At 60.6% G+C, this 25,315-nt stretch overlaps 1 protein-coding gene across 1 annotated transcript; it reads right to left on the bottom strand.

The window, feature by feature from the left end:
* LOC143682299 (anomalous homeobox protein-like) lies at positions 1-25,315 on the bottom strand. Its single transcript, XM_077159107.1, has 4 exons — positions 25,048-25,315; positions 22,548-22,678; positions 20,997-21,120; positions 1-144 (listed from the first exon to the last, which is right to left on the bottom strand). Exons 1-4 carry the CDS (start codon positions 25,294-25,296, stop codon positions 13-15), a joined length of 636 nt encoding a protein of 211 aa, XP_077015222.1. The 5' UTR covers positions 25,297-25,315; the 3' UTR covers positions 1-12.

Here is a 25,315-nt window from a genome sequence, read left to right as displayed (position 1 = left end):
TCACCATGGGGATCACCTGACAGTCCTCAGTCCTCGTAGGGCTTGCTCCAAGCTCAGAGGGAGGGATCTTTGGCGCCGCTGGTAATTGGAAAACCAGTTGCAGAGCTGCTCGAGAGTCAAGCTTGTTTCCAATGCCAGGTTCTCCTGCCCGAGACAGCAACACGCCCAGTCAGTCAGCGAGTCCACCCTGGTCTCTCCAAGTACAGCCAAGGCTGCAACCCCTCCCCCACACACATTCACACATTAGCTACCAAGTGTTCCTCTGGACAAGGGGCTGGTGGGGTCAAGAGTGAACCAGAGACACAGCCCCTGCCCAGGCAGCTGATGCCCATGGGGAGTCCATGGGAGCAGCCCTGCTTCCCAGGTGGCCAACCCTCCCCACTGCCCCAGATGGAATACAGACGGAACCCTCCCCACCGCCCCAGATGGAATACAGACGGAACCCTCCCGACCGCCCCAGATGGAATACAGACGGAACCCTCCCCACCACCCCACCAGATGGAATACAGCCAGAACCTACCCACCGCCCCAGATGGAATACAGACGGAACCCTCCCCACCGCCCCAGATGGAATACAGACGGAACCCTCCCCACCGCCCCAGATGGAATACAGACGAAACCCTCCCCACCGCCCCACCAGATGGAATACAGACGGAACCCTCCCCAACACCCCACCAGATGGAATACAGACCGAACCCTCCCCACCACCCCACCAGATGGAACACAGACGGAACCCTCCCCACCGCCCCACCAGATGGAATACAGACGGAACCCTCCCCACCGCCCCAGATGGAATACAGACGGAACCCTCCCCACCGCCCCACCAGATGGAATACAGACGGAACCCTCCCCACCGCCCCAGATGGAATACAGACAGAACCCTCCCCACTGCCCCAGATGGAATACAGACGGAACCCTCCCCACCACCCCAGCAGATGGAATACAGACAGAACCCTCCCCACCGCCCCAGATGGAATACAGATGGAACCCTCCCCACCGCCCCAGATGGAATACAGACGGAACTCTCCCCACCACCACAGATGGAATACAGATGGAACTCTCCCCACCGCCCCAGATGGAATACAGATGGAACCCTCCCCACCGCCCCACCAGATGGAATACAGACGGAACCCTCCCCACCGCCCCACCAGATGGAATACAGACGGAACCCTCCCCACTGCCCCAGATGGAATACAGACGGAACACTCCCCACCGCCCCACCAGATGGAATACAGACGGAACCCTCCCCATCGCCCCAGATGGAATACAGACGGAACCCTCCCCACCGCCCCAGATGGAATACAGACGGAACCCTCCCCACCACCCCAGATGGAATACAGACGGAACCCTCCCCACCGCCCCACCAGATGGAATACAGACGGAACCCTCCCCACCGCCCCACCAGATGGAATACAGACGGAACCCTCCCCACCGCCCCACCAGATGGAATACAGACGGAACCCTCCCCACCGCCCCACCAGATGGAATACAGACGGAACCGTCCCCACCGCCCCAGATGGAATACAGACGGAACCCTCCCCACCACCCCAGATGGAATACAGACGGAACCCTCCCCACCGCCCCACCAGATGGAATACAGACGGAAACCTCCCCACCGCCCCAGATGGAATACAGACGGAACCCTCCCCACCGCCCCAGATGGAATACAGACAGAACCCTCCCCACCGCCCCAGATGGAATACAGACGGAACCCTCCCCACCGCCCCACCAGATGGAATACAGACGGAACCCTCCCCACCTCCCCACCAGATGGAATACAGACGGAACCCTCTCCACCGCCCCAGATGGAATACAGACGGAACCCTCCCCACCGCCCCACCAGATGGAATACAGACGGAACCCTCCCCACCGCCCCACCAGATGGAATACAGACGGAACCCTCCCCACCGCCCCACCAGATGGAATACAGACGGAACCCTCCCCACCGCCCCAGATGGAATACAGACGGAACCCTCCCACCGCCCCACCAGATGGAATACAGACGGAACCCTCCCCACCGCCACAGATGGAATACAGACGGAACCCTCCCCACCGCCCCAGATGGAATACAGACGGAACCCTCCCCACCGCCCCACCAGATGGAATACAGACGGAACCCTCCCCACCGCCCCAGATGGAATACAGACGGAACCCTCCCCACCGCCCCAGATGGAATACAGACGGAACCCTCCCCACCGCCCCAGATGGAATACAGATGGAACCCTCCCCACCGCCCCAGATGGAATACAGACGGAACCCTCCCCACCACCCCAGATGGAATACAGACGGAACCCTCCCCATCACCCCAGATGGAATACAGACGGAACCCTCCCCACCGCCACAGATGGAATACAGACGGAACCCTCCCCACCGCCCCAGATGGAATACATACGGAACCCTCCCCACCGCCCCACCAGATGGAATACAGAGGGAACCCTCCCCACCGCCCCAGATGGAATACAGACGGAACCCTCCCCACCGCCCCAGATGGAATACAGACGGAACCCTCCCCACCGCCCCACCAGATGGAATACAGACGGAACCCTCCCCACCGCCCCAGATGGAATACAGACGGAACCCTCCCCACCGCCCCAGATGGAATACAGACGGAACCCTCCCCACCGCCCCAGATGGAATACAGATGGAACCCTACCCACCGCCCCAGATGGAATACAGACGGAACCCTCCCCACCACCCCAGATGGAATACAGATGGAACCCTCCCCATCGCCCCAGATGGAATACAGACGGAACCCTCCCCACCGCCACAGATGGAATACAGACGGAACCCTCCCCACCGCCCCAGATGGAATACATACGGAACCCTCCCCACCGCCCCACCAGATGGAATACAGACGGAACCCTCCCCACCGCCCCAGATGGAATACAGACGGAACCCTCCCCACCGCCCCAGATGGAATACAGATGGAACCCGCCCCACCGCCCCACCAGATGGAATACAGATGGAACCCTCCCCACCGCCCCAGATGGAATACAGACGGAACCCTCACCACCGCCCCAGATGGAATACAGACGGAAACCTCCCCACCGCCCCAGATGGAATACAGACGGAACCCTCCCCACCGCCCCAGATGGAATACAGACGGAACCCTCCCCACCGCCCCAGATGGAATACAGATGGAACCCTCCCCACCGCCCCAGATGGAATACAGACGGAACCCTCCCCACCGCCCCACCAGATGGAATACAGACGGAACCCTCCCCACCGCCCCACCAGATGGAATACAGACGGAACCCTCCCCACCACCCCAGATGGAATACAGATGGAACCCTCCCCACCGCCCCAGATGGAATACAGACGGAACACTCCCCACCGCCCCACCAGATGGAATACAGCCAGAACCTACCCCACCGCCCCAGATGGAAAACAGACGGAACCCTCCCCACCGCCCCAGATGGAATACAGACGGAACCCTCCCCACCGCCCCAGATGGAATACAGACGGAACCCTCCCCACCGCCCCAGATGGAATACAGACGGAAACCTCCCCACCGCCCCACCAGATGGAATACAGACGGAACCCTCCCCACCGCCCCAGATGGAATACAGACGGAACCCTCCCCACCGCCCCAGATGGAATACAGACGGAACCCTCCCCACCGCCCCAGATGGAATACAGATGGAACCCTCCCCACCGCCCCAGATGGAATACAGATGTAACCCTCCCCATCACCCCAGATGGAATACAGTTGGAACCCCCCACACCGCCCCACCAGATGGAATACAGACGGAACCCTCCCCACTGCCCCAGATGGAATACAGACGGAACCCTCCCCACCGCCCCACCAGATGGAATACAGACGGAACCCTCCCCACCACCCCAGATGGAATACAGACGGAACCCTCCCCACCGCCCAGATGGAATACAGACGGAACCCTCCCCACCGCCCCAGATGGAATACAGACGGAACCCTCCCCACCGCCCCAGATGGAATACAGACGGAACCCTCCCCACCGCCCCACCAGATGGAATACAGACGGAACCCTCCCCACCTCCCCACCAGATGGAATACAGACGGAACCCTCTCCACCGCCCCAGATGTAATACAGACGGAACCCTCCCCACCGCCCCACCAGATGGAATACAGACGGAACCCTCCCCACCGCCCCACCAGATGGAATACAGACGGAACCCTCCCCACCGCCCCACCAGATGGAATACAGACGGAACCCTCCCCACCGCCCCAGATGGAATACAGACGGAACCCTCCCCACCGCCCCACCAGATGGAATACAGACGGAACCCTCCCCACCGCCCCAGATGGAATACAGACGGAACCCTCCCCACCGCCCCAGATGGAATACAGACGGAACCCTCCCCAACACCCCACCAGATGGAATACAGAGGGAACCCTCCCCACCGCCCCAGATGGAATACAGACGGAACCCTCCCCACCGCCCCAGATGGAATACAGACGGAACCCTCCCCACCGCCCCAGATGGAATACAGACGGAACCCTCCCCACCGCCCCACCAGATGGAATACAGACGGAACCCTCCCCACCACCCCAGATGGAATACAGATGGAACCCTCCCGACCGCCCCAGACGGAATACAGACGGAACCCTCCCCACCACCCCAGATGGAATACAGACGGAACCCTCCCCACCGCCCCAGATGGAATACAGACGGAACCCTCCCCACCACCCCAGATGGAATACAGACGGAACCCTCCCCACCGCCCCACCAGATGGAATACAGACGGAACCCTCCCCACCGCCCCACCAGATGGAATACAGACGGAACCCTCCCCACCACCCCAGATGGAATACAGATGGAACCCTCCCCACCGCCCCAGATGGAATACAGACGGAACCCTCCCCACCGCCCCACCAGATGGAATACAGCCAGAACCCTCCCCACCGCCCCAGATGGAAAACAGACGGAACCCTCCCCACCGCCCCAGATGGAATACAGACAGAACCCTCCCCACCGCCCCAGATGGAATACAGACGGAACCCTCCCCACCGCCCCAGATGGAATACAGACGGAAACCTCCCACCGCCCCACCAGATGGAATACAGCCAGAACCTACCCCACCGCCCCAGATGGAATACAGACGGAACCTTCCCCACCGCCCCAGATGGAATACAGACGGAACCCTCCCCACCGCCCCACCAGATGGAATACAGACGGAACCCTCCCCACCACCCCACCAGATGGAATACAGACGGAACCCTCCCCACCGCCCCACCAGATGGAATACAGACGGAACCCTCCCCACCGCCCCAGATGGAATACAGACAGAACCCTCCCCACTGCCCCAGATGGAATACAGACGGAACCCTCCCCACCGCCCCACCAGATGGAATACAGACGGAACCCTCCCCACCGCCCCAGATGGAATACAGACGGAACCCTCCCCACCGCCCCAGATGGAATACAGACGGAACCCTCCCCACCACCCCAGATGGAATACAGACGGAACCCTCCCCACCGCCCCACCAGATGGAATACAGACGGAACCCTCCCCACCGCCCCACCAGATGGAATACAGACGGAACCCTCCCCACCGCCCCACCAGATGGAATACAGACGGAACCCTCCCCACCGCCCCACCAGATGGAATACAGACGGAACCCTCCCCACCGCCCCAGATGGAATACAGACGGAACCCTCCCCACCACCCCAGATGGAATACAGACGGAACCCTCCCCACCGCCCCACCAGATGGAATACAGACGGAAACCTCCCCACCGCCCCAGATGGAATACAGACGGAACCCTCCCCACCGCCCCAGATGGAATACAGACAGAACCCTCCCCACCGCCCCAGATGGAATACAGACGGAACCCTCCCCACCGCCCCACCAGATGGAATACAGACGGAACCCTCCCCACCTCCCCACCAGATGGAACACAGACGGAACCCTCTCCACCGCCCCAGATGGAATACAGACGGAACCCTCCCCACCGCCCCACCAGATGGAATACAGACGGAACCCTCCCCACCGCCCCACCAGATGGAATACAGACGGAACCCTCCCCACCGCCCCACCAGATGGAATACAGACGGAACCCTCCCCACCGCCCCAGATGGAATACAGACGGAACCCTCCCCACCACCCCACCAGATGGAATACAGACGGAACCCTCCCCACCGCCACAGATGGAATACAGACGGAACCCTCCCCACCGCCCCAGATGGAATACAGACGGAACCCTCCCCACCGCCCACCAGATGGAATACAGACGGAACCCTCCCCACCGCCCCAGATGGAATACAGACGGAACCCTCCCCACCGCCCCAGATGGAATACAGACGGAACCCTCCCCACCGCCCCAGATGGAATACAGATGGAACCCTCCCCACCGCCCCAGATGGAATACAGACGGAACCCTCCCCACCGCCCCAGATGGAATACAGATGGAACCCTCCCCACCACCCCAGATGGAATACAGACGGAACCCTCCCCACCGCCACAGATGGAATACAGACGGAACCCTCCCCACCGCCCCAGATGGAATACAGACGGAACCCTCCCCACCGCCCCACCAGATGGAATACAGACGGAACCCTCCCCACCGCCCCAGATGGAATACAGACGGAACCCTCCCCACCGCCCCAGATGGAATACAGACGGAACCCTCCCCACCGCCCCACCAGATGGAATACAGACGGAACCCTCCCCACCGCCCCAGATGGAATACAGACGGAACCCTCCCCACCGCCCCAGATGGAATACAGACGGAACCCTCCCCACCGCCCCAGATGGAATACAGATGGAACCCTCCCCACCGCCCCAGATGGAATACAGACGGAACCCTCCCACCACCCCAGATGGAATACAGACGGAACCCTCCCTATCGCCCCAGATGGAATACAGACGGAACCCTCCCCACCGCCACAGATGGAATACAGACGGAACCCTCCCCACCGCCCCAGATGGAATACATACGGAACCCTCCCCACCGCCCCACCAGATGGAATACAGACGGAACCCTCCCCACCGCCCCAGATGGAATACAGACGGAACCCTCCCCACCGCCCCAGATGGAATACAGACGGAACCCTCCCCACCGCCCCACCAGATGGAATACAGACGAAACCCTCCCCACCGCCCCACCAGATGGAATACAGACGGAACCCTCCCCACCGCCCCACCAGATGGAATACAGACGGAACCCTCCCCACCGCCCCAGATGGAATACAGACGGAACCCTCCCCACCGCCCCACCAGATGGAATACAGACGGAACCCTCCCCACCGCCACAGATGGAATACAGACGGAACCCTCCCCACCGCCCCAGATGGAATACAGACGGAACCCTCCCCACCGCCCCACCAGATGGAATACAGACGGAACCCTCCCCACCGCCCCAGATGGAATACAGACGGAACCCTCCCCACCGCCCCAGATGGAATACAGACGGAACCCTCCCCACCGCCCCAGATGGAATACAGATGGAACCCTCCCCACCGCCCCAGATGGAATACAGACGGAACCCTCCCCACCACCCCAGATGGAATACAGACGGAACCCTCCCCATCACCCCAGATGGAATACAGACGGAACCCTCCCCACCGCCACAGATGGAATACAGACGGAACCCTCCCCACCGCCCCAGATGGAATACAGACGGAACCCTCCCCACCGCCCCACCAGATGGAATACAGACGGAACCCTCCCCACCGCCCCAGATGGAATACAGACGGAACCCTCCCCACCGCCCCAGATGGAATACAGACGGAACCCTCCCCACCGCCCCACCAGATGGAATACAGACGGAACCCTCCCCACCGCCCCAGATGGAATACAGACGGAACCCTCCCCACCGCCCCAGATGGAATACAGACGGAACCCTCCCCACCGCCCCAGATGGAATACAGACGGAACCCTCCCCACCGCCCCAGATGGAATACAGACGGAACCCTCCCCACCTCCCCAGATGGAATACAGATGGAACCCTCCCCACCGCCCCAGATGGAATACAGACGGAACCCTCCCCACCGCCCCAGATGGAATACAGACGGAACCCTCCCCACCGCCCCAGATGGAATACAGACGGAACCCTCCCCACCGCCCCACCAGATGGAATACAGACGGAACCCTCCCCACCGCCCCAGATGGAATACAGACGGAACCCTCCCCACCGCCCCAGATGGAATACAGACGGAACCCTCCCCACCGCCCCACCAGATGGAATACAGACGGAACCCTCCCCACCGCCCCAGATGGAATACAGACGGAACCCTCACCACCGCCCCAGATGGAATACAGACGGAACCCTCCCCACCGCCCCAGATGGAATACAGACGGAACCCTCCCCACCGCCCCAGATGGAATACAGACGGAACCCTCCCCACCGCCCCAGATGGAATACAGACGGAACCCTCCCCACCGCCCCAGATGGAATACAGACGGAACCCTCCCCACCGCCCCACCAGATGGAATACAGACGGAACCCTCCCCACCGCCCCACCAGATGGAATACAGACGGAACCCTCCCCACCACCCCAGATGGAATACAGATGGAACCCTCCCCACCGCCCCAGATGGAATACAGACGGAACACTCCCCACCGCCCCACCAGATGGAATACAGACAGAACCCTCCCCACCGCCCCAGATGGAATACAGACGGAACCCTCCCCACCGCCCCAGATGGAATACAGACGGAACCCTCCCCACCGCCCCAGATGGAATACAGACGGAACCCTCCCCACCGCCCCACCAGATGGAATACAGACGGAACCCTCCCCACCGCCCCAGATGGAATACAGACGGAACCCTCCCACCGCCCCAGATGGAATACAGACGGAACCCTCCCCAACGCCCCAGATGGAATACAGACGGAACCCTCCCCACCGCCCCAGATGGAATACAGACGGAACCCTCCCCACCGCCCCAGATGGAATACAGACGGAACCCTCCCCACCGCCCCAGATGGAATACAGACGGAACCCTCCCCACCGCCCCACCAGATGGAATACAGACGGAACCCTCCCCACCGCCCCAGATGGAATACAGACGGAACCCTCCCCACCGCCCCAGATGGAATACAGACGGAACCCTCCCCACCGCCCCAGATGGAATACAGATGGAACCCTCCCCACCGCCCCAGATGGAATACAGATGGAACCCTCCCCATCACCCCAGATGGAATACAGTTGGAACCCCCCCCACCGCCCCACCAGATGGAATACAGACGGAACCCTCCCCACTGCCCCAGATGGAATACAGACGGAACCCTCCCCACCGCCCCACCAGATGGAATACAGACGGAACCCTCCCCACCACCCCAGATGGAATACAGACGGAACCCTCCCCACCGCCCAGATGGAATACAGACGGAACCCTCCCCACCGCCCCAGATGGAATACAGACGGAACCCTCCCCACCGCCCCAGATGGAATACAGACGGAACCCTCCCCACCGCCCCACCAGATGGAATACAGACGGAACCCTCCCCACCGCCCCACCAGATGGAATACAGACGGAACCCTCCCCACCACCCCAGATGGAATACAGACGGAACCCTCCCCACCGCCCCAGATGGAATACAGACGGAACCCTCCCCACCGCCCCACCAGATGGAATACAGACAGAACCCTCCCCACCGCCCCAGATGGAATACAGACGGAACCCTCCCCACCGCCCCAGATGGAATACAGACGGAACCCTCCCCACCGCCCCAGATGGAATACAGACGGAAACCTCCCCACCGCCCCACCAGATGGAATACAGACGGAACCCTCCCCACCGCCCCAGATGGAATACAGACGGAACCCTCCCCACCGCCCCAGATGGAATACAGACGGAACCCACCCCACCGCCCCAGATGGAATACAGACGGAACCCTCCCCACCGCCCCAGATGGAATACAGACGGAACCCTCCCCACCGCCCCAGATGGAATACAGACGGAACCCTCCCCACCGCCCCAGATGGAATACAGACGGAACCCTCCCCACCGCCCCACCAGATGGAATACAGACGGAACCCTCCCCACCGCCCCAGATGGAATACAGACGGAACCCTCCCCACCGCCCCAGATGGAATACAGACGGAACCCTCCCCACCGCCCCAGATTGAATACAGACGGAACCCTCCCCACCGCCCCAGATGGAATACAGACGGAACCCTCCCCATCACCCCAGATGGAATACAGTTGGAACCCCCCCCACCGCCCCACCAGATGGAATACAGACGGAACCCTCCCCACTGCCCCAGATGGAATACAGACGGAACCCTCCCCACCGCCCCACCAGATGGAATACAGACGGAACCCTCCCCACCACCCCAGATGGAATACAGACGGAACCCTCCCCACCGCCCAGATGGAATACAGACGGAACCCTCCCCACCGCCCCAGATGGAATACAGACGGAACCCTCCCCACCGCCCCAGATGGAATACAGACGGAACCCTCCCCACCGCCCCACCAGATGGAATACAGACGGAACCCTCCCCACCTCCCCACCAGATGGAATACAGACGGAACCCTCTCCACCGCCCCAGATGGAATACAGACGGAACCCTCCCCACCGCCCCACCAGATGGAATACAGACGGAACCCTCCCCACCGCCCCACCAGATGGAATACAGACGGAACCCTCCCCACCGCCCCACCAGATGGAATACAGACGGAACCCTCCCCACCGCCCCAGATGGAATACAGACGGAACCCTCCCCACCGCCCCACCAGATGGAATACAGACGGAACCCTCCCCACCGCCCCAGATGGAATACAGACGGAACCCTCCCCACCGCCCCAGATGGAATACAGACGGAACCCTCCCCACCGCCCCACCAGATGGAATACAGAGGGAACCCTCCCCACCGCCCCAGATGGAATACAGACGGAACCCTCCCCACCGCCCCAGATGGAATACAGACGGAACCCTCCCCACCGCCCCAGATGGAATACAGACGGAACCCTCCCCACCGCCCCACCAGATGGAATACAGACGGAACCCTCCCCACCACCCCAGATGGAATACAGATGGAACCCTCCCGACCGCCCCAGACGGAATACAGACGGAACCCTCCCCACCACCCCAGATGGAATACAGACGGAACCCTCCCCACCGCCCCAGATGGAATACAGACGGAACCCTCCCCACCACCCCAGATGGAATACAGACGGAACCCTCCCCACCGCCCCACCAGATGGAATACAGACGGAACCCTCCCCACCGCCCCACCAGATGGAATACAGACGGAACCCTCCCCACCACCCCAGATGGAATACAGATGGAACCCTCCCCACCGCCCCAGATGGAATACAGACGGAACCCTCCCCACCGCCCCACCAGATGGAATACAGCCAGAACCTACCCCACCGCCCCAGATGGAAAACAGACGGAACCCTCCCCACCGCCCCAGATGGAATACAGACAGAACCCTCCCCACCGCCCCAGATGGAATACAGACGGAACCCTCCCCACCGCCCCAGATGGAATACAGACGGAAACCTCCCACCGCCCCACCAGATGGAATACAGCCAGAACCTACCCCACCGCCCCAGATGGAATACAGACGGAACCTTCCCCACCGCCCCAGATGGAATACAGACGGAACCCTCACCACCGCCCCACCAGATGGAATACAGACGGAACCCTCCCCACCACCCCACCAGATGGAATACAGACGGAACCCTCCCCACCGCCCCACCAGATGGAATACAGACGGAACCCTCCCCACCGCCCCAGATGGAATACAGACAGAACCCTCCCCACTGCCCCAGATGGAATACAGACGGAACACACCCCACCGCCCCACCAGATGGAATACAGACGGAACCCTCCCCATCGCCCCAGATGGAATACAGACGGAACCCTCCCCACCGCCCCAGATGGAATACAGAAGGAACCCTCCCCACCACCCCAGATGGAATACAGACGGAACCCTCCCCACCGCCCCACCAGATGGAATACAGACGGAACCCTCCCCACCGCCCCACCAGATGGAATACAGACGGAACCCTCCCCACCGCCCCACCAGATGGAATACAGACGGAACCCTCCCCACCGCCCCACCAGATGGAATACAGACGGAACCCTCCCCACCGCCCCAGATGGAATACAGACGGAACCCTCCCCACCACCCCAGATGGAATACAGACGGAACCCTCCCCACCGCCCCACCAGATGGAATACAGACGGAACCCTCCCCACCGCCCCAGATGGAATACAGACGGAACCCTCCCCACCGCCCCAGATGGAATACAGACGGAACCCTCCCCACCGCCCCAGATGGAATACAGACGGAACCCTCCCCACCGCCCACCAGATGGAATACAGACGGAACCCTCCCCACCTCCCCACCAGATGGAATACAGACGGAACCCTCCCCACCGCCCCAGATGGAATACAGACGGAACCCTCCCCACCGCCCCACCAGATGGAATACAGACGGAACCCTCCCCACCGCCCCACCAGATGGAATACAGACGGAACCCTCCCCACCGCCCCACCAGATGGAATACAGACGGAACCCTCCCCACCGCCCCAGATGGAATACAGACGGAACCCTCCCCACCGCCCCACCAGATGGAATACAGACGGAACCCTCCCCACCACCACAGATGGAATACAGACGGAACCCTCCCCACCGCCCCAGATGGAATACAGACGGAACCCTCCCCACCGCCCCACCAGATGGAATACAGACGGAACCCTCCCCACCGCCCCAGATGGAATACAGACGGAACCCTCCCCACCGCCCCAGATGGAATACAGACGGAACCCTCCCCACCGCCCCAGATGGAATACAGATGGAACCCTCCCCACCGCCCCAGATGGAATACAGACGGAACCCTCCCCACCACCCCAGATGGAATACAGACGGAACCCTCCCCACCACCCCAGATGGAATACAGACGGAACCCTCCCCACCGCCACAGATGGAATACAGACGGAACCCTCCCCACCGCCCCAGATGGAATACAGACGGAACCCTCCCCACCGCCCCACCAGATGGAATACAGACGGAACCCTCCCCACCGCCCCAGATGGAATACAGACGGAACCCTCCCCACCGCCCCAGATGGAATACAGACGGAACCCTCCCCACCGCCCCACCAGATGGAATACAGACGAACCCTCCCCACCGCCCCAGATGGAATACAGACGGAACCCTCCCCACCGCCCCAGATGGAATACAGACGGAACCCTCCCCACCGCCCCAGATGGAATACAGATGGAACCCTCCCCACCGCCCCAGATGGAATACAGACGGAACCCTCCCCACCACCCCAGATGGAATACAGATGGAACCCTCCCTATCGCCCCAGATGGAATACAGACGGAACCCTCCCCACCGCCACAGATGGAATACAGACGGAACCCTCCCCACCGCCCCAGATGGAATACATACGGAACCCTCCCCACCGCCCCACCAGATGGAATACAGACGGAACCCTCCCCACCGCCCCAGATGGAATACAGACGGAACCCTCCCCACCGCCCCAGATGGAATACAGACGGAACCCGCCCCACCGCCCCAGATGGAATACAGACGGAACCCTCCCCACCGCCCCAGATGGAATACAGACGGAACCCTCCCCACCGCCCCAGATGGAATACAGACGGAACCCTCCCCACCGCCCCAGATGGAATACAGATGGAACCCTCCCCACTGCCCCAGATGGAATACAGACGGAACCCTCCCCACCGCCCCACCAGATGGAATACAGACGGAACCCTCCCCACCGCCCCACCAGATGGAATACAGACGGAACCCTCCCCACCACCCCAGATGGAATACAGATGGAACCCTCCCCACCGCCCCAGATGGAATACAGACGGAACACTCCCCACCGCCCCACCAGATGGAATACAGCCAGAACCTACCCCACCGCCCCAGATGGAAAACAGACGGAACCCTCCCCACCGCCCCAGATGGAATACAGACGGAACCCTCCCCACCGCCCCAGATGGAATACAGACGGAACCCTCCCCACCGCCCCAGATGGAATACAGACGGAACCCTCCCCACCGCCCCACCAGATGGAATACAGACGGAACCCTCCCCACCGCCCCAGATGGAATACAGACGGAACCCTCCCCACCGCCCCAGATGGAATACAGACGGAACCCTCCCCACCGCCCCAGATGGAATACAGACGGAACCCTCCCCACCGCCCCAGATGGAATACAGATGGAACCCTCCCCATCACCCCAGATGGAATACAGATGGAACCCCCCCCACCGCCCCACCAGATGGAATACAGACGGAACCCTCCCCACTGCCCCAGATGGAATACAGACGGAACCCTCCCCACCGCCCCACCAGATGGAATACAGACGGAACCCTCCCCACCACCCCAGATGGAATACAGACGGAACCCTCCCCACCGCCCAGATGGAATACAGACGGAACCCTCCCCACCGCCCCAGATGGAATACAGACGGAACCCTCCCCACCGCCCCAGATGGAATACAGACGGAACCCTCCCCACCGCCCCACCAGATGGAATACAGACGGAACCCTCCCCACCTCCCCACCAGATGGAATACAGACGGAACCCTCTCCACCGCCCCAGATGTAATACAGACGGAACCCTCCCCACCGCCCCACCAGATGGAATACAGACGGAACCCTCCCCACCGCCCCACCAGATGGAATACAGACGGAACCCTCCCCACCGCCCCACCAGATGGAATACAGACGGAACCCTCCCCACCGCCCCAGATGGAATACAGACGGAACCCTCCCCACCGCCCCACCAGATGGAATACAGACGGAACCCTCCCCACCGCCCCAGATGGAATACAGACGGAACCCTCCCCACCGCCCCAGATGGAATACAGACGGAACCCTCCCCAACACCCCACCAGATGGAATACAGAGGGAACCCTCCCCACCACCCCAGATGGAATACAGACGGAACCCTCCCCACCGCCCCAGATGGAATACAGACGGAACCCTCCCCACCGCCCCAGATGGAATACAGACGGAACCCTCCCCACCGCCCCACCAGATGGAATACAGACGGAACCCTCCCCACCACCCCAGATGGAATACAGACGGAACCCTCCCGACCGCCCCAGACGGAATACAGACGGAACCCTCCCCACCACCCCAGATGGAATACAGACGGAACCCTCCCCACCGCCCCAGATGGAATACAGACGGAACCCTCCCCACCACCCCAGATGGAATACAGACGGAACCCTCCCCACCGCCCCACCAGATGGAATACAGACGGAACCCTCCCCACCGCCCCACCAGATGGAATACAGACGGAACCCTCCCCACCACCCCAGATGGAATACAGATGGAACCCTCCCCACCGCCCCAGATGGAATACAGACGGAACCCTCCCCACCGCCCCACCAGATGGAATACAGCCAGAACCTACCCCACCGCCCCAGATGGAAAACAGACGGAACCCTCCCCACCGCCCCAGATGGAATACAGACAGAACCCTCCCCACCGCCCCAGATGGAATACAGACGGAACCCTCCCCACCGCCCCAGATGGAATACAGACGGAAACCTCCCACCGCCCCACCAGATGGAATACAGCCAGAACCTACCCCACCGCCCCAGATGGAATACAGACGGAACCTTCCCCACCGCCCCAGATGGAATACAGACGGAACCCTCACCACCGCCCCACCAGATGGAATACAGACGCAACCCTCCCCACCACCCCACCAGATGGAATACAGACGGAACCCTCCCCACCGCCCCACCAGATGGAATACAGACGGAACCCTCCCCACCGCCCCAGATGGAATACAGACAGAACCCTCCCCACTGCCCCAGAGGGAATACAGACGGAACCCTCCCCACCACCCCAGCAGATGGAATACAGACAGAACCCTCCCCACCGCCCCACCAGATGGAATACAGATGGAACCCTCCCCACCGCCCCAGAAGGAATACAGATGGAACCCTCCCCACCGCCCCAGATGGAATACAGATGGAACCCTCCCCACCGCCCCAGATGGAATACAGATGGAACCCTCCCCACCGCCCCACCAGATGGAATACAGACGGAACCCTCCCCACCGCCCCACCAGATGGAATACAGACGGAACCCTCCCCACCGCCCCACCAGATGGAATACAGATGGAACCCTCCCCACCGCCCCAGAAGGAATACAGATGGAACCCTCCCCACCGCCCCAGATGGAATACAGATGGAACCCTCCCCACCGCCCCAGATGGAATACAGATGGAACCCTCTCCAGGGCCCCAGATGGAATACAGACGGAACCCTCCCCACCGCCCCAGAAGGAATACAGATGGAACCCTCCCCACCGCCCCAGATGGAATACAGATGGAACCCTCCCCACCGCCCCACCAGATGGAATACAGACGGAACCCTCCCCACCGCCCCACCAGATGGAATACAGACGGAACCCTCCCCACTGCCCCAGATGGAATACAGACGGAACCCTCCCCACCGCCCCACCAGATGGAATACAGACGGAACCCACCCCACCACCCCAGATGGAATACAGACGGAACCCTCCCCACCGCCCCAGATGGAATACAGACGGAACCCTCCCCACCGCCCCAGATGGAATACAGATGGAACCCTCCCCACCGCCCCAGATGGAATACAGACGGAACCCTCCCCACCGCCCCAGATGGAATACAGACGGAACCCTCCCCACTGCCCCAGATGGAATACAGACGGAACCCTCCCCACCGCCCCACCAGATGGAATACAGATGGAACCCTCCCCACCGCCCCAGATGGAATACAGACGGAACCCTCCCCACCGCCCCAGATGGAATACAGACGGAACCCTCCCCACCGCCCCAGATGGAATACAGATGGAACCCTCCCCACTGCCCCAGATGGAATACAGATGGAACCCTCCCCACCGCCCCAGATGGAATACAGACGGAACCCTCCCCACCGCCCCAGATGGAATACAGACGGAACCCTCCCCACCGCCCCACCAGATGGAATACAGACGGAACCCTCCCCACCACCCCAGATGGAATACAGATGGAACCCTCCCCACCGCCCCAGACGGAATACAGACGGAACCCTCCCCACCGCCCCAGATGGAATACAGACGGAACCCTCCCCTCCACCCCAGATGGAATACAGACGGAACCCTCCCCACCGCCCCACCAGATGGAATACAGACGGAACCCTCCCCACCTCCCCACCAGATGGAATACAGCCAGAACCTACCCCACCGCCCCAGATGGAATACAGACGGTACCCTCCCCACCGCCCCACCAGATGGAATACAGACGGAACCCTCCCCACCGCCCCAGATGGAATACAGACAGAACCCTCCCCACCGCCCCAGATGGAATACAGACGGAACCCTCCCCACCACCCCAGCAGATGGAATACAGACAGAACCCTCCCCACCGCCCCAGATGGAATGCAGATGGAACCCTCCCCACCGCCCCAGATGGAATACAGACGGAACCCTCCCCACCGCCCCAGGTGGAATACAGATGGAACCCTCCCCACCGCCCCAGATGGAATACAGATGGAACCCTCCCCATCACCCCAGATGGAATACAGATGGAACCCTCCCCACCGCCCCACCAGATGGAATACAGACGGAACCCTCCCCACTGCCTCAGATGGAATACAAACGGAACCCTCCCCACCGCCCCACTAGATGGAATACAGACGGAACCCTCCCCACCTCCCCACCAGATGGAATACAGACGGAACCCTCTCCACCGCCCCAAATGGAATACAGACGGAACCCTACCCACCGCCCCACCAGATGGAATACAGACGGAACCCTCCCCACCACCCCACCAGATGGAATACAGACGGAACCCTCCCCACCGCCCCACCAGATGGAATACAGACGGAACCTTCTCCACCGCCCCAGATGGAATACAGACGGAACCCTCCCCACCGCCCCACCAGATGGAATACAGACGGAACCCTCCCCACCGCCCCAGATGGAATACAGACGGAACCCTCCCCACCGCCCCAGATGGAATACAGACGGAACCCTCCCCACCACCCCAGATGAAATACAGACGGATCCCTCCCCACCGCCCCAGATGGAATACAGACGGAACCCTCCCCACCGCCCCACCAGATGGAATACAGATGGAACCCTCCCCACCGCCCCAGATGGAATACAGACGGAACCCTCCCCACCGCCCCAGATGGAATACAGACGGAAACCTCCCCACCGCCCCACCAGATGGAATACAGCCAGAACCTACCCCACCGCCCCAGATGGAATACAGACGGAACCCTCCCACCACCCCAGATGGAATACAGACGGAACCCTTCCCACCGCCCCAGATGGAATACAGACGGAACCCTCCCCACCGCCCCATCAGATGGAATACAGATGGAACCCTCCCCACCGCCCCAGATGGAATACAGACGGAACCCTCCCCACCGCCCCAGATGGAATACAGACGGAAACCTCCCCACCGCCCCACCAGATGGAATACAGCCAGAACCTACCCCACCGCCCCAGATGGAATACAGACGGAACCCTCCCACCGCCCCAGATGGAATACAGACGGAACCCTCCCCACCGCCCCAGATGGAATACAGACGGAACCCTCCCCACTGCCCCACCAGATGGAATACAGACGGATCCCTCTCCACCGCCCCAGATGGAATACAGACGGAACCCTCCCCACCACCCCCGATGGAATACAGACGGAAACCTCCCCACCGCCCCAGATGGAATACAGACGGAACCCTCCCCACTGCCCCACCAGATGGAATACAGACGGAACCCTCCCCACCACCCCAGATGGAATACAGATGGAACCCTCCCCACCGCCCCAGACGGAATACAGACAGAACCCTCCCCACCACCCCAGATGGAATACAGATGGAACCCTCCCCACCGCCCCAGATGGAATACAGACGGAACCCTCCCCTCCACCCCACATGGAATACAGATGGAACCCTCCCCACCGCCCCAGATGGAATACAGACAGAACCCTCCCCACCGCCCCACCAGATGGAATACAGACGGAACCCTCCCCACCGCCCCACCAGATGGAATACAGACGGAACCCTCCCTACCACCCCAGATGGAATACAGATGGAACCCTCCCCACCGCCCCAGATGGAATACAGACGGAACCCTCCCCACCGCCCCACCAGATGGAATACAGCCAGAACCTACCCCACCACCCCAGATGGAATACAGACGGAACCCTCCCCACCGCCCCAGATGGAATACAGACGGAACCCTCTCCACCGCCCCAGATGGAATACAGACGGAAACCTCCCCACCGCCCCACCAGATGGAATACAGCCAGAACCTACCCCACCGCCCCAGATGGAATACAGACGGAACCCTCCCACCGCCCCAGATGGAATACAGACGGAACCCTCCCCACCGCCCCAGATGGAATACAGACGGAACCCTCCCCACCGCCCCACCAGATGGAATACAGTCGGAACCCTCCCCACCGCCCCAGATGGAATACAGACGGAACCCTCCCCACCGCCCCAGATGGAATACAGACGGAACCCTCCCCACCGCCCCACCAGATGGAATACAGATGGAACCCTCCCCACCGCCCCAGATGGAATACAGACGGAACCCTCCCCACCACCCCACCAGATGGAATACAGACAGAACCCTCCCCACCGCCCTAGATGGAATACAGACAGAACCCTCCCCACCTCCCCACCAGATGGAATACAGACGGAACCCTCCCCACCACCCCACCAGATGGAATACAGACGAACCTTCCCCACCGCCCCAGTAGATGGACTACAGAGGCTGCCCGAGGTGCTCTGGGGTGGGGAGCAGCCCGTCCTTGCAGCCTTGTGCTCCCTGGGCAGACAGAACATCTGGGAGGTTGTAAAGCTCTGCACACGGGTTCCCATCCCTCACTCCTTCCTGACTGACCACCCACCTGTGTGTGCTGGGGGCCCATTATGCCCACTGAGAGCAACTCACACCTGACAGGCCCTGAGTGTGGATAGGCTTCAGGAGGGGGTTGTCAAACAGAGGTACAGATGACATTTTAAAAGGCCCAGCACCACGGGCCAGCACAGCCACCCTGTAGCCAGCACACAAACTGCCCCCATTGAGGAGCACATCTACCTGTGGGTCTTCCCGGGTGTGGCTAACCCAATAGGGGCTCTGCACCTTACCTGGTGCCTTTTTGCCCTGCAGTATGAAGGAACACAACTCAGAGAAGAATTGGGATGCAATGGAGTGAGCAGGTGCTAGGTCCTGGGTCTCATAGCAGGGGGCCTCTGTCTGTTTCTGCACAGGCTGCCTGCCCTGGTGCCATGCTCACTCCTGCCCCCTGCAAGGCAGCCACCCCTGGGCCCCTAACAGTCGGGACCCCTACCTGCTGGGCTTGCAGCTACCCATCAGTTTCTCTCCCTCTGTGAGGCCTTGCTTGATATCCATCCCACCACATCACAAGTGCTCAGGGCCTGCACACAGGGGATGTTCAGTGTGCATCCATTGAAGACGCACAACTGACAATGTTTTGCCTCTGTGTGTGCAGGCTGTCTGGTCGAGACAGGGCTGTGCATAAGACAGGAAGCCCTGTCCTGGGACCACGAGTGCATGGTGGGTGTGGAACACTCAGGAGACCCCTGGGGGAGTCAGCAGGCTGAGGTGAGAATTGGTGGGGATGCATCCAAAGCTGAGCATCCTGGGGGGAGGTTTCTGGAGAGGAGGAGTGTCCTGGGGAAGCATTTGAGAGGGCAGAGTATGCCTAAGGGAACTTTCTCAGGGAGAAGGAGCATGCTGATGGGAGCAGTATAGCTGGGCAGCTTTATAGATGGGAGCATCTTGTGGGGGCAGCATCCTGGGTGGGAGGAATTGGAGACCACACGCTCAGGGGAGATGCCTTGGCGGTGTGCATTTAGGGTGAAGAGGCCCAGGGGAGCATATTGGAGGGGTGTGGTTGGGGAGATACACATTGGGGCAAATTGTAGAAGTAGGAATGCTAAGGGGAGCATCTTGGGGGAAAAGGAGCATCCTGACGCGAGCAGTCTGTGTGGGGAGTATTCTAGGGGAATCAGGTGTGGCAGGGGAGCAGCCCAGGGAGGGGACAACCTGGTGAAGGCAGCCTCTGCTCTCACCCTTTGGTCCTTGTTGGGGCTGCTGTCCACGCCCAAGGCGAAATCCTGCAGCTTCTGGCGAACCTCTCTAGGGAAGTTCCGGTTCTTCAGACCCTCTGGGCAGAGCAAAGGGGGTGGAGGGTGCCTGGACAAGGAGAGTAAGGATGGTTATGAGAACAAGGACACCCCACATCTGCTCCCTCCTCCAAGGGCCCCCCTCCAAGGATCAACGTTCATGCACCCCCTTCTCCCCCATCACCTCTATCCTCAGTCTGGAGAGAAAGAGCTAACAGCTCCCTCCCTGGAGATTCAGAAGGTGCACAGGTGCCTGGCCCACCGGCCAACCTCAGGTGAGAGCCAAAGGCTTAGGGCTGTAACAGGGCACCTTAACCCCATGGGGACCACTGTTGAGCCCTGCTCCTTCCACACATATCCCTAGGACCCTGCCTGCTCCCCAAGCAGGCAGCTCTCTGTTCCATGGAAGAGTTGTTATATGTGTGGCCCAAGGATCAGTGCTTAATTACTCAGTCACTGCTTCCCCAGGAGTCCCTGAGGGCAGGACCGCCTTTCATAGTGACACCAGTGACACCTGGACACTGGACAGTGCACTCTGAGCAGTCACTGAGCAAGGGGATGAGGCCCGCCCACACCACACTGAGGGGCCTGAACACTGCTCCAGAGCAGGACCTGGAGTGGGTGGGACCTGTGCTGGGTGGGTCCAGGGTGGGGGGACTGGAGAGGGCTGTACCCTGAGTGGGTGTCACCCACAATGGGCCATCTACTCAGCCCAGCCAGTGGCTCTGGGATTCTCCCACCGCAGGGCAGACCTGTCACTTCCCAGGACCTGTCCCGAGGGCTAAGGACCTCTGCCCACCCCCTGCCCCGCACCTGTCATGTACAGGGAGCAGCGCCTGCATACCTGCCATCTGCAGCTGATACCCCCCTTTCCCCTCAGGCCCTGCTCCTACTGCAGTTCCCTCTGGGATCTCCACTCCTGCTGCTGGAGCTGGGGGCCACCCGGCACTCACTCCACCCTGGAACATCTGCCCTCCCCTCGCCACCTCAGTTCTTCCCCCTTGTCACCTCCCTGCTGCCCACCTCCCATCCCCTCAGTCCCTAAGGATCCCAGCTGGGGCTTCTTCCTGTCATCACTCTTGCCATGTAAAGGGTTCCCAGATGGCCCATGCCACACATGGACCCTGGCCTCATCCTGCACCCGCCATACCTGCCTGGCCACAGCGGTCAGTGCCCAAAAGCAGATCTCACGTCCAGGGATTGCAGTACCCGCCTCCATGCTATCCCCGCCCTGTAGGCACCCCTCCTGTGCAGACTCCTGTGCACCAGCAAGCAATGGAGACCCTGGTACCCTACTGCTGTCACTGCACTCACTGCCTGACCCATGCAACTGTCCCAACAGACCCCTGGCTGGGGCGTCCACCCCCCTCCACACACTGGCCCCTCCACCCTGCTCACTCGTCACAGCCCTGACCTGCTCACCTCATCCACACCACCCACTCCCACCCAGTGAACAAGGTGAGCCCAGGGAAGGAACAACCCATGCTAGGCACATGCCTTTTCCTGCAGCGGAACCTCCGTAAGGGGGTCAGTGTGGCCACACCCAGCCTCTTCCTCTCCAGGTCGTAGTGGATGTCGTTCCAGAGCTGCACCAGCTCCTGGCTGCCTCCCACCAATGCCTGGAAACCCTGCCGATGACAGCATGCCTGAGCCATGACGGACCTGGCCCTCCTGAAGCACAGTGGTAACCGGAGCCCAAGCTCCCAACCTCCAGGAAGAAGTCCTGCCCAGGGCTCAGACAGGGGCTCTGGTGAGAATCCTACATCCACTGTCTACAAAAGTGCTAAAGGGACAAGCAGCAAAGCCCTGAGACGACAGGGTGCCCTCCGACCCCCACCAGCAGAATGGCCCCGTGGAGGCCGGGCCACCTCGCAGGGCCATGGGTCATGCTCATGCCAGGCCCCTGATGGCCACTCTCCTTGGAACCCCTCAACCCTCCCAGCAGGTGAGCAGAGCTCTTAGCCTGGGCTCCTTGGGGGGGAGCACGAGACAAGGAGAAGTAAAGGATGGGCCTCGACCACCAGGTGAAGGAGAGGTAGAACGTGGCCTGGGGACACATGACCTACACCTGCTCCCCCAGCAAGGCTGGCCTCAGGGCTCTGCATTCTGGGCAGAGCAGGACAGGGGACCACTTCTGTGCCCAGCAACAACACACTAACCTGATGCAACCAGGAATGACCTGCGTGCACTCACTGGATTTTCCAGATTAGCCAAGTACGGGTGGCATTGGCCTGAGCGTACTGCCTACCATTTACTGTCCTCTATCCCCATTCACCATGGCGAGCCTTCCTGGTAGACTGCACTACTCTTTAGTGCCGCAAAACACTCACTGAGCTAGGAATCTGGGGACTACTTAAAGGAGGCGAGATTTTCTTCTGGAAACACTGAGAATTGTTCGATGCTCTCTCCAGGGTACAACAAAAGCCCTGTCTCACTGGGCTATGGCCCCTCATGGCTGGGAATCTTCTGCCCACTCCGTGTGTGTGACACCTGGGCCTCTGCAGATGTAGCTAGCTTCATAATGCCCTCACCTGCTGGTAGCTGTCAAGACCCTTCAAGAAACCTTCTCTCCCTCCCCACCCCACCCCATTGGGCTGCACTGGCCACAACTGTCCTTGATCTTGGTGTGGTGGCCCAAACTTACCTTGAGGTCACAGTGTAAGGGCACCCCTCAGAGAGGCTTCCCCGGACCACCTAACTGAGCTAATAACACCTCTCCTTTGGGTCTGCTACTCTGATGTCCCTGGTTTTCTTCACAGCTGTTATTACAATTGTGATCATGCTTATGCTTTCCTGTTCACGTCATTCATTTACTTTGACAAATCTGCAAAGATCGAGACCCTGCTACACCCCAGGGGTATGTGGACTGTCAGTTTAGGCTGCAATGAACAAAATCAAAATGCATGTCCCTACAGTGCCATGAGGAGAGACAGGCAATACCCAGGGTAACTAATAAACAAGAGAGTAATTATAACCTGAAGAATAAGCCTTGCAGGTGGTAACAAATGTGGGCTAGCTGGATGGGGCCAATCAGGAAATTCTCTCTGAGGAGTGAAGTTGACCTAGAAACCTTAAGGGTCAGAAGGCACCAGGCACAGAAGCCATGCTCCCATCACCAGGGAGAGGAATGGCATGTGCAAAGGTCCTGTGGTGGGTCATGATCTTGCAGGTCTAGGATGGTAGAGAAGCTAGCACAGCCATCAGGAGACAAGACTGGACAGCAGGCAAGCCCGAGCACGGGGTCCGGGAGACAACAAAGTGGGTGCATGTCATGATCACCTATGCTCTCACAAAGTCCCTCCACCAGCTGGGTGAAGAACACATGTGAGGGACAGGAGAGCTGAGAGTAACAGTCAGGTAGACAGTGTGTTTGCTCTGTGGAGATGGAGTGGAACATAGAAAGCACTGGGGAGAGTTGGAGGAACATTTTCAAGGTAACTTCCACATGAATTATGAAAGAGAAGGACAAAGAGGCCCCACATCCCTCATTCGAAGCCCTCTGAGCCAGGTGTACTCTGGAATGCAGAATTTTAAGATTTGAGGATGGTATAAGGGATGAACACCATATAACCTAGACCACCCCAACATCACCTGGGGCAACATGCCAGTCAACAAGGAGCTTATTTGTCATAAACCCTCAAATAAGTGGGTAAATATGGATGACAGCTTCACACACACACACACACACACACAGGTCATGTTTGCTGCCAACTGAAGCCAAGGGCCTTGGGCACATCCGCTTGGCTTAGGGCACAGGTGCTCCTTCTATGCCCTCCCTCCGTCTGACCTAGGTTCACCTCCAGGAGCCCCTCAGGCCCAGACCCACCCCCAGGAGCCCCTACGCCCCAGGCCCACCTCCAGGAGCCTCTCATCCCAGGCCCACCTCCAGGATCGCCTCTGCCACAGGCCCACCTCCAGGAGCCCCTCATCCTAGACCCACCTCCAGGAGCCCCTCATCCTAGACCCACCTCCAGGAGCCCCTCAGCCCCAGGCCTACCTGCAGGAGACGGCAGGCAGCCTGGGGCTGCTCCCGCTGGGCCAGCACATGTGCACACACCAGCACCACATCCTCACTGTCCAGTAGGTACAGGCGGAGCCGGCTCTTCAGCAAGGCATCCACCAAGGGTTCTGCCCGGGCGAGGTCATCCTGCAGATCCCGGCAGAGCCTTCCCGCGAGGGCCACCAGCTCCACAGTGGGTAGGCAGGCATCCCCGCTCTCCCTTAGGAGTGCCAAGAAGTTCTGCATTGTGTCTTGGGCCGGAGGC

This window comes from Tamandua tetradactyla, chromosome 5 (genome assembly GCF_023851605.1).
Source record: "Tamandua tetradactyla isolate mTamTet1 chromosome 5, mTamTet1.pri, whole genome shotgun sequence".
In the NCBI taxonomy this organism is placed as follows: Eukaryota; Metazoa; Chordata; class Mammalia; order Pilosa; family Myrmecophagidae; genus Tamandua; species Tamandua tetradactyla.
Note: the sequence above shows the minus strand (reverse complement) of the source record. Positions and strands in the feature narration are given on the sequence as shown.